Genomic DNA, 17,608 nt, shown 5'->3' with positions numbered 1-17,608 from the left:
GTGCTCCCCATGACCCTCTGGCCAACCTCGCCCCAGCATATCGGGGTCTTGCACCTCCTCCCATACAACATCTCGAAGGGAGGACGGTCGATACTCGCATGATAGCTATTATTATACGAGAACTCCGCCAACGGAAGGTAGGTATCCCAGCTACCTCTGAAGTCTAAAACACATGCTCGCAGCATGTCCTCCAGAGTCTGGATGGTCCGCTCGCTCTGGCCATCCGTCTGCGGGTGAAAGGCGGTGCTGAAATGCATAAGAGTACCCAACTCGTCGTGGAATTTCTTCCAAAACCTGGAAGTGAACCGCACATCCCTATCCGAAATCACCGAAACTGGCACTCCGTGCCGCGCCACCACCTCCCTGATATAGATATCGGCCAATTTCTCGGCCGAGATGCTCTCCTGAATCGGGATAAAGTGGGCGCTCTTGGTCAATCGATCGACGATGACCCAGATTGAATCCACTCCCCGCGCAGTCCTGGGAAGCTTGGTGACAAAATCCATCGTAATATCCTCCCATTTCCACAGCGGAATATCGAACGGCTGCATCTTGTCGTGTGGTCTCTGATGCTCGGCCTTGACCTTCCTGCAGGTCAAGCACCGCTCCACGTACCATGCCACATCCCGCTTCATGCAGGGCCACCAATAATCCAGACGAAGATCCCTATACATCTTCGTCGCCCCGGGATGAATGGAGAATCGGGATTTGTGCGCCTCCTCCATCAGGACCTGGCGCACGCCTCCGAGGTATGGAACCCACACCCTGCGGTGTAATCTCAATAATCCCCTGCTGTCATAGTCGAAGGAGGAAACCTGTCCCACAATCCGCTCACTCTTCCGATGTTCCTCCTTCATGGCCTCCTGTTGGGCCTCCCGAATCCGCTCCAAAAGCGGAGTCACCACTGTCATCCTCAGACCGATCTCCCTGATCGGCGCTGCCTTGCGGCTAAGTGCATCGGCCACGACATTGGCCTTCCCCGGGTGGTAAAGGATCTCGCAATCGTAATCCTTCACCACATCCATCCACCTACGCTACCTCATGTTCAGATTCGGCTGATCCATGAGGTACCTCAAACTCTTGTGGTCCGTGTAAATGGTACAGCGAAGCCTATAGAGGTAATGACGCCAAATCTTGAGGGCGAAAACAACGGCCCCCAACTCCAAATCATGCGTCGGGTAGTTCGCCTCGTGAGGCTTCAGCTGCCTCGACGCGTAGGCGATGACATGCCCTCTCTGCATCAATACTGCGCCCAAACCTGAGATGGACGCATCGCAGTACACAACAAAATCCTCCATTCCCTCTGGCAGGGCTAAGATTGGCGCCTCGCACAATCTCTGTCTCAATGTCTCGAATGCAGCCTGCTGCTCAGGCCCCCAACGAAAAACCACGGCCTTCCTCGTTAGCCTGGTCAGGGGTAAGGCTATCTTGGAGAAATCCTGGATGAATCTCCGATAGTAGCCAGCTAATCTCAGGAAACTCCGAATCTCAGATGGAGACTTCGGAACCTCCCATCTCATCACCGCCTCCACCTTGGCCGGATCTACTGAAATCCCGTTCTGGTTGACAAGGTGCCCAAGAAACTGCACCTCGCGCAACCAGAACTCACACTTGGAGAAGTTGGCATACAAGCTCTCCCTCCTCAAAATCTCCAGAACCTCTCTCAGATGCTCCTCATGCTGCTCTCGCGTCTTGGAGTAAACCAAGATATCGTCGATAAACACTATCACAGACCGATCTAACATCGGTATACACACGCGGTTTATGAGGTCCATGAACGCGGCATGAGCATTGGTGAGCCCGAAAGGCATCACCACGAACTCATAGTGGCCATAACGCGTCCGAAACGCCGTCTTCTGCACATCCTCCTCTCTGACCCTCATCTAATGATACCCTGAACGCAAATCGATCTTGGAGAACCAAGATGCTCCCTGTAGCTGGTCAAAGAGGTCATCAATCCTCGGGAGTGGGTAACGGTTATTCACCGTTACCTTATTCAGCTCCCTATAGTCTATACACATCCGATGCGACCCGTCCTTCTTCTTCACAAACAGAATCGGGGCTCCCCAGGGTGAACTGCTCGGTCTAATAAAACCCTTGTCTAACAGCTCCTGTAGCTGTGTAGACAACTCCTGCATCTCAGGAGGAGCGAACCGATACGGTGCCTTGGCTATCGGAGCTGCACCAGGAACTAGGTCGATCCTGAACTCTACCTGTCGCTCCGGAGGTATCCCTGGCAACTCCTCGGGGAATACATCCGCGAACTCTCGCACTACTGGCACATCGCCCACCGTCGCCCTACCCGCCTCCCGGGTATCCAAAACATACGCGACATAACCTGCGCAACCCTGCTGAAGGTAACGCCTAGCTCTCGCTGTTGAACATAAAGTTGGTCCTCGTTGTGGCCTCTCGCCCTGAACCACCAGCTCTCCCCCACTTGGGGTCCTGATCCGCACCAACTGCTGCGCATAGTCCATCACTGCCCCATTGGGGCTCAGCCAATCCATGCCTATGATCACCTTGTTTTCTCTCAATGGAAAAGGAACCAGATCCACCAGATAACGCTCCTCGAACAATCTCAAAACATAATCTCGGAAGACCTCAGATGCTCGAACTGACCGGTCGTCCGTAATCTCGACCTCTAGAGGGCAATCCAACATGCCCGAAGACTCAGAAAACTTCTTGCTAAGCGCAAGAGAAACAAACGATCGGGTAGCACCCGAATCGAACAATACCTGAACTGGGATACCGTTCACATGGAACGATCCTAAACCGAGCACATATCAATATCATAAACATCATATAAATAAATCAGAGGGAAGAATCATACCCGTCACCACATCGGGTGCGGCGCGTGCCTCCTCAGTAGTAAGCTGAAATGCCCGACTCCTCACCACCGGAGCCTCTGCCTTGCCCTGCCAGCCATTTGTAATCCGCAGGGTCGCTGGAGCTGGCGCCTTCACTGGCGCTGCTGCTGTCAACTGGGGGCAGTTGGCCTTCTTGTGGCCCCTCTGGTTGCAGTGGAAACACAGCAACTCAGACGTCTGAATAACAGGTGCAGGGGCGGTACAATCTCTGCTGAAGTGCCCCGTCTTGCCGCACTTGTAGCAGCCCGACGATCCCAATCTACACGCCCCCTCATGTGGCCTGCCGCATTTCCTGCAGCGGCCCGGTCCCGACTGGCCTTTCGGCCTACCATCTGATCCCTTGGGCTTCTTCCCCGAAGCCCCTATCGTCTGTCCCTCCTCTGTCTTCCTCTTCCGGATGTGCTCCAGATCTATCTCCCTCTCCCTTGCCCTGGCAATCATAGAATCCAGGGTAGGGCAAGCTGAAAAACTGACATGCTCCCGAATGTCTGCTCGCAGCATGTCATGATAGCGGGTCCTCCTCATATCCTCATCACCCGCGTACTGGGGAACCAACAACGCCCTCTCCCGGAACTTGGCGGTGATCTCCGCCACAGTCTCTGTAGTCTGCCTCATGTCCAAAAACTCCCTGGCCAGCTGCTGAAGCTCTACAGCTGTCGCAAACTCTGCTCTGAACCGGGTCACAAAGTCCGGCCATGACATAGCCTCAACAGTCGAGGCTCCCAATGAGTCACCTACAGACTCTCACCAATCTCTAGCTCTGTCTCTCAAACACCCTGCTGCATATCTCACCTTCGACCCCTCGGGGCAGAAGCTGGTCAGCTGCGCAGACTCAATGTCTGCGATCCATCGTCTGGCTACAATGGGGTCCTTCGCCCCATGGAAATCCGTCGCACCACTGTTCCTGAAGTCCTTAAAGGACAGTGTGCGAGATCCTGACTGGCCAGATGCCATGTCACTCCTGAACGCCCTGAGGCGGTCCTCCATCAGCTCAACTATCCCTTCCTTGATCGACCCGAAAATGATAGGGGTCGACTCAAGGATGCCTCTGGTGATCTCTGATGCGATGAACTCGCGTAGCCTCTCATCCACTGGTTCGGAACCTGAACCCGAACCCGATCCCTCTCCCGAACTGCCAACTGCTGGCCTCGAACATAGTACCACCATTCTGCAATACATAACGACAACCGTCAGTGGTACTGATACATCTAGAGGGATCACATCTACTACAGGGTTCCTGGTCTCGCCTCGGCCTACATTAATTCGGGTACAGATCCTCTGCTTTCAGTAGTACGGGCCCATACTACCTTCCATATCTATCTGTACCTTCCTCAAGGTCTGCATTGACTCCACCAAGTCCCTTTTACTATAGCTGATTCTCTGTTATTCCCATTCTAGGCTTGCCCTAGGGAAAATATCTGACTCCACCCAAACCGGTCCTCAGCCACTGAAGGCCTCCTTGTAATGCCAATTAGCGATTACCTGAATACCATCACATGTGGCGAGGCTCAGATAATCCTTTGAGTAAAAGACTCGTCCCTACAACGGTTAGACTCAAACGAGAGTTGCGCAATAGGGCCAAATCCAGCACTCTGAGATTATTCAACCCTGATCACATGTGACGTGACGTATTCACCTAATGGCTAACTCCCATCACTCCGAGTCCTACAAAGCACGAAGCAAGCAGCATTCGGACACAGGAACTACTCAAGCGAATCTATCCTCATAACGAGAAACTGTACTAGCATACAATGCTAAGCTCATACTATCAGGCATAACCTAAACAGGCTATCCTACTGCTGTCTACTCAATACTAGCATGCAATTCTCATAAAAATAGAACACATAAAGCAGGCACATAAGGCATCCTCCTAGATCCTTAGTCCTATTCTAGCATGCTGTTCTACTGAAACTGAAACTGATAATCATAATATAAACTTGTATAGGTACTTTGGGGAATACTTACTTGAGCTCGGCCGGTCGCGCACATCACACCTTGTTCTTTCTCAAAACTCTTTTACTTAGCTTTTAGAAAATCATTTCTTTATAAAACTCTTTTAATCCCTCGATTTGAGTCCAGACACCCCCGAAGGTGTGTCCGAATCCCTCAAACCAGGGCTCTGATACCAACTTGTAACAACCCAATTTTCACGCCCAAAAATTTCATTTTTAAATCAATACTTTGGAAAACATTTGTGAATAAACATCATCCGATCATATCGTTTCATAAAAACATATCTCATGTCTGAAAGCCAAATCATAAAAATATAATAATGTCAGAGTACAATCCCAGAACATCTCATAATGCGGAAAACCAATGCGTGTGTGTGTATGATGTGCCGCTACCGCGCCAGCTCCTTCCCCTTCGCTGAAGAGGTACCTGAAAACAAAACTGTAAACCGTAAGCACAAAGCTTAGTGAGTTCCCCCATCGTCCACATACCATACAATCATATAGCATACATACTGCCAGGCATTTCTGGGGTGCCCGACCTACCCGGTACGGCCATTCTGGGGTGCCGACCTACCCGTACGGCCATTCTGGGGTGCCGACCTACCCATGCGGCCATTCTGGGGTGCCGTCCTACCCGTGTCAAGCCATTCTGGGGTGCTGACCTACCCGTGTCGAGCCATTCTGCGGTGCTGACTACCCTTCGGTCCTAACAACCGAACCTCGGGGACTATTTCACCCCCTACTACTACTATCACATATATCATAGCATAATCTATTGTCAGACATATCTGGGGTGTCCGACCTACCCTTCGGTCCTAACAAGCGAATCTCGGGGACTATTCCCCCTCCTACTACCTCTATCTCATTTAACATATCATGCTAGCAGCTAAACATATCATAACATACTGTTAGGCATATCTGGGGTGCCTAACCTACCCTTCGGTCCTAACAACCGAACTCTATCACTATCACATATCATATCACGCTAGCATATAACATATCAGGTAGTAGCAACATAGATGAATATCACAAAGACAAACATCTAACATACGATCCCTACTGGTGGGCCGGCATTGTGGCCGTAGACCCACCGCTACTGGAAGGTAACTCACCTCGTAGTAGCTGCTGATCTGTGCGGGAACTCTCTATCTGCTGCTGCTGCTCCAGAAATCCTCCGGCTATAAATCCCACAAAACACACCATCAGAATCTGATATCTATTCTTTGGGTAAAATGACCATTTTACCCCTGATCAAGTCAAGTCAAGTCAAAGTCAAAGTCAACTTCCAGTTGACCTGACTCGCCGAGTTGGGTCGTCAACTCGCCGAGTCCCTCACTCTCTACTCGTCCTCATCCGTGACCCTACTCGTCGAGTTGGGCCGTCAACTCGACGAGTTCTTCTCTCATTCGAACGCCACATGAAAACTCATCCGACTCGCCGAGTTGATGAACAACTCGTCGAGTTTACCTTCATCTGATGAACAAGAACTGTCCTCAACTCGCCGAGTTCTAAGGAGATTGCCTTGGACTCGCCGAGTCCGTTCATGCACTCGCAGAGTCCCATGAACTTCTAGAATAATGGCTTAGTCCAGAACGTTAGGTCACTCCCTGGGACCCCCTTAAAACCTTTCCACACTCAACTGGGTTCTTCTGACCCTCAACAGAAAGGGGCAAAACCCTTAGACTCGCCGAGTCCAATAATGGACTCGCCGAGTTGGTCACGTCCATACCCTAAATCTTTGCTTTCTGATGTACATCCTTTCATCAAAAGATAGATCCAAGCTTCTACAATCGATCTAGCACGTAAAGTTACAACCTTTACACGCTTGCATGGGACTTTGAGCTCAAATGGACATAAAACCAGCTTATATGGCACATGGAACCTTTCATGGGTGCAAAAGCAACCCAAATCTGCCTAGTGACTTCTTTCATGATGTGATTCAGAAGCTTAAACCCCCAACCATGTTTGCAAAAATGGTTGGCTACCAAAATGGCTCATAAAAGCCCTAAACCTCCCCAAAGAGGGATCTAACAAATGAATGAGCAAGGTTACAGCTTTTTACCTTCAATGAGCTGTAGAATGTGCACAAACTCAGATTCTCTTGATCTCTACTTGCTTCCTCAAGCTTCTCTCCTTCCTTCTAAGATCACAAGCACCAAAATCCACCAACAAGGCTTAGATTACTTTCAAAACGGCTAGGGTTTCAGTGAGGGGTGTTTGGGAGCATAAAGGGGCGATGGAGGCTGCATAAGGTCGTTTAAATAGGGTGCAAACCCCTGGATTAGGGTTTTTGTCCAGACAGCGGCTACTCGCCGAGTCCGGGACCCGACTCGGCGAGTCCATTACTTAAACCCCGCGTTCCTTTCTGCTTCTACTCGGCGAGTCAGTCCTTCGACTCGCCGAGTCCAAGGCCAAAAATGCAAAATGATCCGAGAATAAAATAAAAGAATGCGTACCAAGAACCAGGTGCTACATGTGGGTTGAAAACCCTATGTACTCACCAGGTTTCCCAACCTGACTCACTCAGTTTATTTGTATCACATGTATTGATACGAAGACACATTACACTGTGAGATTAAAGGAAATGTAAATCATTAGTGTAAATGAATGTAAGGTTTGTTTATGCTTATGTTTTTGTATTGACGGTGACATCCCAAAGTTTTAATATAATGAAATGCATTTCTTCGGAAATACTTTGGTAAAATCTTTATCATATTTTTTGGAACAAATTCCGCAACATTTTCATTAAAAATGATACTCTAATTTTCAAATAAAGTATAAACAAATCGGTCTTTTATGGCCGTGAAATTGGGGATGTCACACATTATCATATTCGTAAATCTATATATTTTGTCTCCAACAAGACTTGAACCCATAATCGTATCAATGAGTGGGCAATGACATATGGCCTCCAAATTCTAGGTCCCATTATTTATGTATCTACTTATATTATTATAAGAAAAAAATGTTTGGTATTAAGTCGTCGCAGGCATCAGGCAAAAAGGGAAAAACAAGATTGGAGCCAAAACCGGTAGAGAAGACAAAGAGATTCCAACCGATTCTTCAGGAATCTAACCAATTGATTATTTTTTTATTTAAAAAAATTACTATGAAGGGCCTCATTTTGTTATTTTGTCTGGGACCTCAAATCAACTTGAATCGGCCCTGCTTGAACCCTCAACCTTTGAGTGGGCATCCCTCCGTTAATTCCTGATACCACTAAGCTATAAGTCATTTGGTAAATGAGAGGATTATTCATAGAATATGTTACACAAAGGATGATAATTTAGTTAAATTTAAACAATAAAAATTATTGGAAGAGATAACCATTGATTCCTTCATTTTATTAGAGGTTAAAGTTTGTAGAATGATGAGATGATAAATATTTTAAATTATAGTATAAGTTAACTTTTGGCAATGCTCTAAGTTCATTTAGAATTCTGATTTTGAATTATGTTTTGAATTTAACATCATATTTAAAATAACAAACTAAATGTATTATATTGATAGAAAAATTGTTTTTTTTATAATAAATAAACAGATAATAAATAATAATAATAATAATAATAATAATAATAATTAACAATTAAAAGCACTAGTAATTACGCCTATGAATCACACAAAAGTCAGGTCTATAATCATAAATAATAGGGAAAATTACTAATCTAGCCATTTTTCTTAATCACTTATCAAAAAATAGCCAAAATATACCAATTAACCAAAAATAGCCCTTAAAACCGTAGTCAACTTAGGGTTAACTACGGTCAACGCCGTTGACTGGTTTTTTACCATTAAAAACTACTGTCTTGTGCTAATGGGCTACTGTTTAATGAGCCCGTTTACTTTTTCGTGGCCCATTAGCCCAAAATATATAAAGCAATTTTTTTCATATTAGGTCATTTTTTCTATTGTTTTCTTTGTTTTGCCTACTTTTTTTCTCAATGGAGCACCCGAAAAACAACAAGGTTTGTCTACTTTTCATCAAAATTTTACCGTATTTGTGATTAGGAGTATGTTTTATATATGTGGTTAAATTTTTTTTGAAAAAAAACGAAAAAAAAAATATAAAACCGTAGGTTTCATACGAAACCTACGGTGTACAAGTTCCCAATGCACAGATTGTGCATTGTCGACTTGTACACCTACGGTTTCGTATGAACCGTACGAAAATTAAATTTTTTTTTTTCGTTTTTTTTTTAAATCGCTTCAATGGGATCGGAATTATGTTAATTTTGTAATCGTGTATTTTTTTCTAAAAAAAAAATAAATAAAAATAACGAAACCGTAGGTTTTATGGAAACCTACGGTGTACAAGCATTTACTGCACATTTTGTGCAGTAAACACTTGTACACCGTAGGTTTCCCAAAAACCTACAGTTTTGTAATATATTTTTTTTTTAAATAACTAATAAACATTTGTATCCCCTTTAAAAAAAATTTGTACTATTGAACGTATTTTTAAACGTGTGTATATATATATATATATATATATATATATATATATATATCTTTATATATATATATATATATATATATATATATATATACTTTATATATATACAGATGGTGGGGGAAGAGGGTGAACGGTTCGTGTCTGGTAGATGAGTTCAAATTCAAACATTGTGAAAATCATTTGGAAATTTTTCTTTTTCTTGAATCACCCAGTCGTATTTTTTTTGTATGTTTTTGAGAATTTTTTTCATCTTAACCTCTTCTTTGTTGGCGTAGTCTGTTGCATCTTGTACCCAAACCCGTGCAGTTTTAATGTCGCGTTCTTTGTCTTGGACCGACCTCATTTTAGACCAGATATCGGCTTGTAACTTATCCAATCGTTTCCTATCTTCTTCAATGCCTTTAATCTCGTTCTTGATCTCTTCTTCTTTTATTAATAGTTGTGATCGCTTCTCTTGTGGCATCAACCACCATTTTTCTTGAGAGGTGGACATTAGTTTATGTGATTGAGGTTTATAGAATACATATAAGTCTCTATATATAATTGACACACGATTGTAGTTTGACTACTGTGTATTTGACTAGTACTTTACGTTTTTATCAGTAATGTTATGTTTATGTTAAGTGTATTTGACTAATACTTTACCTGTTGTCTTATCCAATAGTGATTTTTGCTCTCAAACTGTTAATATGCAAGTAACATAGAACTTATACGTGATACACTACAACATTCTAAAATTGAAAATGAATTCATCTGACTTCTGTGTTTGGCATTGCGAAGACGAAGACTGCTATGTTTGTTCCGATACAAACCCAATTCCTGAAGGCCCAGATTTCCCACTCCCAGATGACATGCCTGACGACATTTTCCATGCTATGAAGGCTGCTGAAGAAGCCAACGTAAGGGACGCTGAAATTAGTCGCAAACTCAACCAACGTGCAAACGACATAGCAGATCAAGTAATTGAAAAAGAAAAATGGATTGCTGAAACTACAAAAAATACCAAGGAAGCTAAGAAGTGGATTCGAAATGCAAATACGGAGTTTCAAAAGCTTCAAGCAGAACGGGATCGTCTATTAGATGTTGTTAGAATTAGAGGGGATTTTATCGACCGTGAACAAAACTTGTATCCCAAACAGTTTCCTAATCTGTGGAAACCAATTTAACTATGTAATAGGGGGTGAGACGTTCCTTTAACAATGTTATGTTTAATTCTAATTGTAATTTCCTTTACTTTTATGTTATGTTCAATTTTGTTTATTACAAACATGATGTATTTCAAACTTATTACAAACACATTGTCAACTATATTACAATCATAATATATTGAAAAATATATTACAAACTCAACAGCCAATATATTACATAGACAAAGACAAATATATTACAAGCATCATTATTTAAAGGGAATAAAAATTACATCGGCAATAAAACAACCATCAAAGGGTCTGGGATTTCCCATTCAGCTAGTGGGGGAACTGCGTGAACGGTTTGTGTCTGGTAGATGAGCTTATATACATCGGCATGGTAATATACTTGAACCAAATTAACAATATCATGCATGTCTGAATCACGTGCTGCTGTGATGGCATGACCACATGCTATACCGAGACTGCTCCATTTTCCACATGAATAAGTATAAGCTTTAAGGTCAACAACACAAGTTGTTTTAAAATCAAACACTTCATACACATATGTCGGCATGGGAGAGGATATCTGTTGGGGGATATGTGTTGCTTGCCAACGAACAGACTTTTGCATCCTTCTTTGAACCAGCATTTCAGCATACGGTGTTAATACACCAGTCAAACTCCCTGAAAATTAAATATGGTTACAAAAGGTTGTTGTACAACCTATTTAATTCTTTTATATTTCATCCAAAAATATACCTGCAATTATACGTCGTTCAACAAAAGTATTTTGCATGTACTCACGAATTCCCTCGATAAGCGTTATTATCGGTACATTACAATGATTGCGCGATACTACTGAAAAGTATTGAGGAACTTCCATGTTGAGTACATCCGAACGGATGTTAGGGAAATAGGCTCTTGCCCATTTCGGATGACCGATATTCGTAAGCACTTCACGAGCATCAATGCTTAATCTAGAAAAATTTTGTGCAAAGCTTGTCAACGTGTAGGATTTTAATGTTATCCATAACAAAGTTTCCAATGATCTCCCGGAGCCTACTCTTGTGCGTAAATAGTTTTGCATGCTGTTACAAGTGTAACCACGATAAGAATCACTGAAAACATTATCTACGCAAGAGCTAACGCCATCGTACATATTTGATATGAACGCTATTTCCCTACCCTCTCCGAGACATTCTTTTAAACTCATCAGGAATCAGGTACAATTTACCACATTATTTTCAACCGCAATACCAAACGCTATAGGGAAAGTCAGATTGTTCCCATCTTTAGCAACAGCTACAAACATTGTTTTTAGGTAGTCCCCTCTAAGAGGGACGGTACCTATGTAGAGGACAAGCAAGAAACAATGCTTGAATGCATGGACCTGTAATTTTTAATAGTGCACACCAAATACTTTAATGTACAAACATTATCAAGTGTAAAGACACAAAACGGATTTGGAAAAGAATTATACCACCCATCCAATAGCCACAAAACAAGATTGGAAACGATCCATCGAATCCGTTTTGATGTGAGTCTGAGTATGTGGGTTGGTTCGCCTTAGGTTATGAAGGTAAACAGGCAAGTTGTTGAAGCTTTCTTCATGGTCAGTGTCGGAGAAACTTATTTCGAAACAATTGTAAGAGACAATTAGCAATTACTTAGTTTGCGTAAGGTTGTGCGGGTTAGGGGCTTTGCACATGTGGACACATAAATAACTAATAGCTGCAAAGGCAAGGTCAATAATGTATTGTCTTTTCGAACAGTATATTTGTCGTTTCAAACAGTATCTCCGTGTAAGGTATCTGACAATCGGACTACTCTTTGACATTATATGACTACGGTTTCATAGACTTTGACTACTACTTTGTAGCCTACATAATGTATTGTCTTTTCGAACAGTATATTTGTCGTTTCAAACAGTATCTACGTGTAAGGTATCTGACAATCGGACTACTCTTTGACATTATTTGACTACGGTTTCATAGACTTTGACTACTACTTTGTAGCCTGCATAATGTATTGTCTTTTCGAACAGTATATTTGTCGTTTCAAACAGTATCTCCGTGTAAGGTATCTGACAATCGGACTACTCTTTGACATTATATGACTACGGTTTCATAGACTTTGACTACTACTTTGTAGCCTACATAATGTATTGTCTTTTCGAACAGTATATTTGTCGTTTCAAACAGTATCTACGTGTAAGGTATCTAACAATCGGACTACTCTTTGACATTATTTGACAACGTGTTATTCTTTTTTCTTATTTAAGTACTCCTATAAAATTATAACAAACTAACAAAAAACTTAAAAAAAATGGCCTCCAATCAACCAACTTCTTCCAACGCAGTTGCTCCGTCCAATACTCCACATCCATGGACAATAAGAGAGGTAATGGTGGTAACACGTTGTTGGTTGAACATTTACGATGATGTAACCATGGTTAACCTTGATTGCGTAGAAGGTGATGAATGGACCCGCATAACAGCAATGTTTAACCTCTCGTTGGGAGAAGGAAAACACCGAACACAAGAAGATATTTTTGGTAAGTGGATGGATTTAAAGGAAAAAATCACATTGTTTAATCGATGGTATCATCATCTTAAAAACAGGTATCGTTATCCAAACAACGACGAAGATCTTTTAGAAATGGTTAAAGATCATTACATTTTCGAGCACGAGGGAAGTGACTTCGAGTATGAGGATGCATGGATCCTACTTAAAAATAACAAATGTTTCATGTAGAAGGCTCTTTTATGTGAAATGTCTTATGTAATGTTTCGTAAGGGTGTATCTCGATTTCTATAATGTTTTCTGTTTGTGTTTTATTTTTCATGGAATAAAGGAGTTAATAAGTGGAGTACTAGATTTAATTAATAATCTTAGAAGTGCTTTTTAATACAAGCAATAAAAATTACAAATACGGGAATTCATTGCTTTCCTACATTAATCTAAGGACAATTCAAATCAAATGTACTATTGAAATCAAAAGTAGGGTACACGCTTTCATTCTGTGACCCGCTCCCGGATGCAAACTCATCAGTCATTATGCCCTTTTGTGTAGATTTTTTCCTCCCCCCAGATCCGCTCCCCGATCCCCTACCCGTACAATCGTTCCTAGTGTGTCCAAATTGACCGCATGTAGAACATTCTTGTCGTATGGGACGCTCACCTTGCGACGGAATACGTCCAGTGTTTCTTGGCCTACCCGGCTGACGTCTCTCCATTATGGGTGGCTTCACGGTCATCACATCATCGGGGATCTCCCACTCAGATGGACTTGGTAAGGGGTTCACAGACTCCTCGTAAGTTTACCTAAGCGTCTCTGTAAAGTAAGCTTTTAAAGCAAATTCCGAACAATCTTCGTAACGGTTCATTGTGAGCACTTTTATGACATGGCCACAAGGTAAGCCATCTATTTGCCACCGCCTACATGTACAGGTTCTTTGTTGGAATCAACAATGACACTTTTGTGAGTAGAGCTTTTCACTTCAAATCTACTATTTGAGATAGGGTACACCATCCAATTATTACAAGCATCCTTATTTGTTTGTATAATCGTTTCAGCCCATGGGGTGAGTGTCGTTTTTACTTCAGCTAAAAAAAATAGACATATTTTAATAATATCATATGAGTAGTAAAATAACATTTCAAGTAGTATTAGATATAAAACATAAGTACCTGCTACACTACGTTTCTGAAAACTCCATTGTTGCGTTGTTGCACGAAAATACTCAATCAACATCAATATTGGCATCTTTCTTGCAAATCTTGACATTGCATTTATCGACTCCGCACTATTTGATGTCATAAGAAAATACCGATTCCCAGGAAAATGTGCCCTGGCCCATCTTTCTGATTGATGTTTTGTAGGTATTCCCATACACGAACATTTACCTTTTTAATTTTTTTCATCCCATTATCAAATTTTTTAATAGTATACGTTTTGCATGTCTCCCAAAATAATGCATGTATTGTATCGCTGCTTCCAAATTTTGCTGAAATGTTGAAATACAAATGGATACCACATATTCCATGATGGGCGTGAGGAAATATATTTGCAATTGACGTCGCTATGGATGGAGCCCTATCATATATGAATGTAAGGTCGTCCACGTTGCCTATACATTCACGTAGTTTTCGAAGAAACCAGGACCATGTCTCCGTACATTCACTTTTGCATATGGCATAAGCAACAGGCAAAATCTGATTTTGACCGTCCATTGTCACTGCGAGCAACATCGTACCCTTGAATTCACCCTTTAGGTGACCACCATCAATTATTAGCGTCGGCCTACAATATTTGATGAACGTTTGTACCTACAATTATTTTTTATTTGATTAACAAATACAAATTGAGAATCATATGTTATATTTGTTATAAAAAATTATCACTGCTTACCCCCTTAATTTGGCTAGATTAGTAATTAGCCCTAAATAATATCATGTAACATAACTTTTTTTCATTAAAAATTCTAGCCAAATTAAGGGGGTAATTAGCAATTTTTAGCCAAAAATTAGTAGATAGCCAAAAATAGCCCACGAAACCGTAGGTTTCGAGATTCGCCTATTGTTTCGCCATTTCGTCTACTGTTTCGCGTTTTGTATAAAAAAAAAATTTCATTTTTCACATACGAAACCGTAGGTAATATATAACCTACGGTTTTCTCTCTAATACCTACGGTTTCCCAAACCGTAGGCTACGGTTTTGGCGAAAATAGTTACGTTTTTTTTTTTTTTATATCTACTATTTTAGGGGGTTTATCTACTATTTTGTCCAAAAAACTACTGTTTTTTTTTATCTACTATTTTGGGGGTTTTATCTACTATTATTTCCAAAAAACTACGTTTTGGTTTTTTTTTAATTTTATTTATTTTATTTTATTTTATTTAAATACAGAGAATATCCCATAAAAAAGAGTGTTTATATAATAACTTTAACAACTATTTTGTTTAAATTTTAACAATTATTTGGTTTGAATTTGACTACTTTTTCGGTAAAGTTGACTACTTTGTTGTTAATTTGACTACTTTTTTTTAAAATTTGACTACTGTTTTGTTAAATTTGACTACTTTTTCGTCAGAGTTGACTACTGTTTTCAACCTACTATATATATTAAGTATTTAATATTTTTTGAAATATTTCATGTTTTTTAAAGTTTCTTCACTCTAGCTTTTTTATTCTCAAAATTAAGACAATGAGTTGCAAAGAGTATTTTGTGTTGCTCATTACGGATGGAAGATGGGAGTTTGTTAATTCCCAATTATCATATGTTTGGCCACCGGGATACAATCCGAGAATGTTTTATTTCGGTGTTGAATTTTATGAAACCACCACATACACCGAATTTGTTCATTTGGTGAAGTGCAAGATGGGTCTTCCCGAAGAATCAAAAGTCAGTCTGGCTTATCAACATCCAGAACAACTCTATTATTGTGGTGTTGTTGATGATCGTGATATTAGAAAGCTGATCAAGGTAATAAATATCGTTGGCGATAAATCTGTGTATGTCTATGTGGTGGTTGAAGAAGGCGTATCGCGTAACGAAGTGGATGATAGAGGAAAGGCATCTGCAGCTAATTTATCAAGTGGAAAAGGGAGCAACACCCCAATAGGTAACTTTAAAAGTCCAAGTAAAAGTCAATATCACAGTGTTGCTGAAAATGAAAATGTATTGCCAGAACCGATTATGTATGTTACACCGGAGAATTATAAGTATATAGGTGATAATGATGTTGGTACATATGTTAATGATGTTGGTGTAAATCATAACTTTGACCAAAAAAAAGCACTAGACGTGGTGGATAAGGTTGGTAATGAATCTGGAAAAGAAGAAGTTCCATTTTTGCATGATGGTGAACTAAAAGGCTATGGTGAGTTTGCGGATTGTGACAAGTTGGATATAGCCGGCCTAGAGAGTGATTCCAACGAAGAAGAATTAGATGATGAACCTAAACTTATTTATTCAGATACCATGTTTCATGGTATGCCCCCATTGCCTTCATGTCCTGTAAATGATAATGTGAACATTCCATGTCAGAGGTTGGATATAAATGAAAAGATTAAGGTAAATGTTCGTGTATGGGAATACCTACAAAACATCAATCCAGAAAGATGGGCCAGGGCACATTTTCCTGGGAATCGGTATTTTCTTATGACATTAAATAGTGCAGAGTCGATAAATGCAATGTCAAGATTTGCAAGAAAGATCAAAGAATAATAAATTACCGGCATTTAACTTATTTATAAAAAGTTCCTATATTACCTCCCATGACACAGCGTTCTGCAAATGTCTGTTGGATGTACTGCACAATCGCATCAATTAGCGTTATTATCGGTACATTGCGTTGACTAACTGATAACACCATTAGGAATTCTGGAATATTAATGTTTAGTACATTCCAACGTATATTAGGGAAATACGCCCGTGCCCATTTCATATGTCCGATGTTGTGAAGAACTTCCTGTGCACTATGACTTAACTTAGAAAATGTTTGTTTAAAGTCTTGCGTGGTATATGCTTTGCATACACGGAAGAACAAGTAGTCTAAATTTCTGCTTTGACCAATTCTTAATCGGCAATAATTCAAAACACTGTTACACGAATAACCATGGTAAGCATCAGGGAATACTTGACCAATGCAAGAAGCAATGGTATCGCCCATGTTGGTTATGAACGCAACTTTTGTACCCGCTCCGATAGCTTCCTTCAACCTCATAAGGAACCAAGTGCAGGAGTTAACACTATTTGCCACCCCGACACCAAATGCTATTGGCGTAGTATTGTTGTTTCCATCAATAGCAACTGCTACGAACATTGTATTAAGATACTCTCCTCTGATACCGACACTGCTTATGAAGATGACCGGAAGCATGCATCCTATAAACGCGTTGATCTATTTCAAATTTTATATAACATAATTATTAGTTTTTAGACTAATCGAAAATGGTTTAGCAAAATAATAAACAAATCGATACTACATTACCACACATCGAATAGCAACAAAACATAGTTCGAACCGATCCATAACATCGGTTTTGATGTATGTGTAACTTTGGGGATTTGCACGCTGAATGTTGTGGAGGTAAACAGGCAAGTTGGTAAAGCTGTCTTCATAGTCATTGTATGAGAAACTCATGTTTAACGTTAGGGCGGTGAACAGGAACCTTTGTAAAATATATCAATAACGATGATT

At 41.1% G+C, this 17,608-nt stretch overlaps 1 protein-coding gene across 1 annotated transcript; it reads right to left on the bottom strand.

Annotated features, from left to right (window-relative positions):
- Positions 1-16,651: 16,651 nt before the first annotated feature.
- LOC145140345 (uncharacterized) lies at positions 16,652-17,551 on the bottom strand. Its single transcript, XM_079073864.1, has 2 exons — positions 17,399-17,551; positions 16,652-17,308 (listed from the first exon to the last, which is right to left on the bottom strand). The coding sequence occupies exons 1-2, from the start codon at positions 17,549-17,551 to the stop codon at positions 16,652-16,654; spliced, it is 810 nt and encodes a 269-aa protein (XP_078929990.1).
- Positions 17,552-17,608: the final 57 nt, after the last annotated feature.

This window comes from Lactuca virosa, chromosome 9 (assembly GCF_052849685.1).
Source record: "Lactuca virosa cultivar CGN04683 chromosome 9, Lactuca_virosa_CGN04683_v6, whole genome shotgun sequence".
Lineage (NCBI taxonomy): Eukaryota > Viridiplantae > Streptophyta > Magnoliopsida > Asterales > Asteraceae > Lactuca > Lactuca virosa.
The sequence above is the reverse complement of the archived record's forward strand: the minus strand, read 5'-3'. Positions and strand labels throughout refer to the sequence as shown.

Bases quoted from the DNA above. Each gene is read 5' to 3' on its own strand.
- LOC145140345 (XM_079073864.1), bottom strand. From the start codon at position 17,551: ATGAGTTTCTCATACAATGACTATGAAGACAGCTTTACCAACTTGCCT. The intron at 17,309-17,398 runs GTAATGTAGTAT...AATTTGAAATAG, and splicing joins TTGTTGCTATTCGATGTGTG to ATCAACGCGTTTATAGGATG.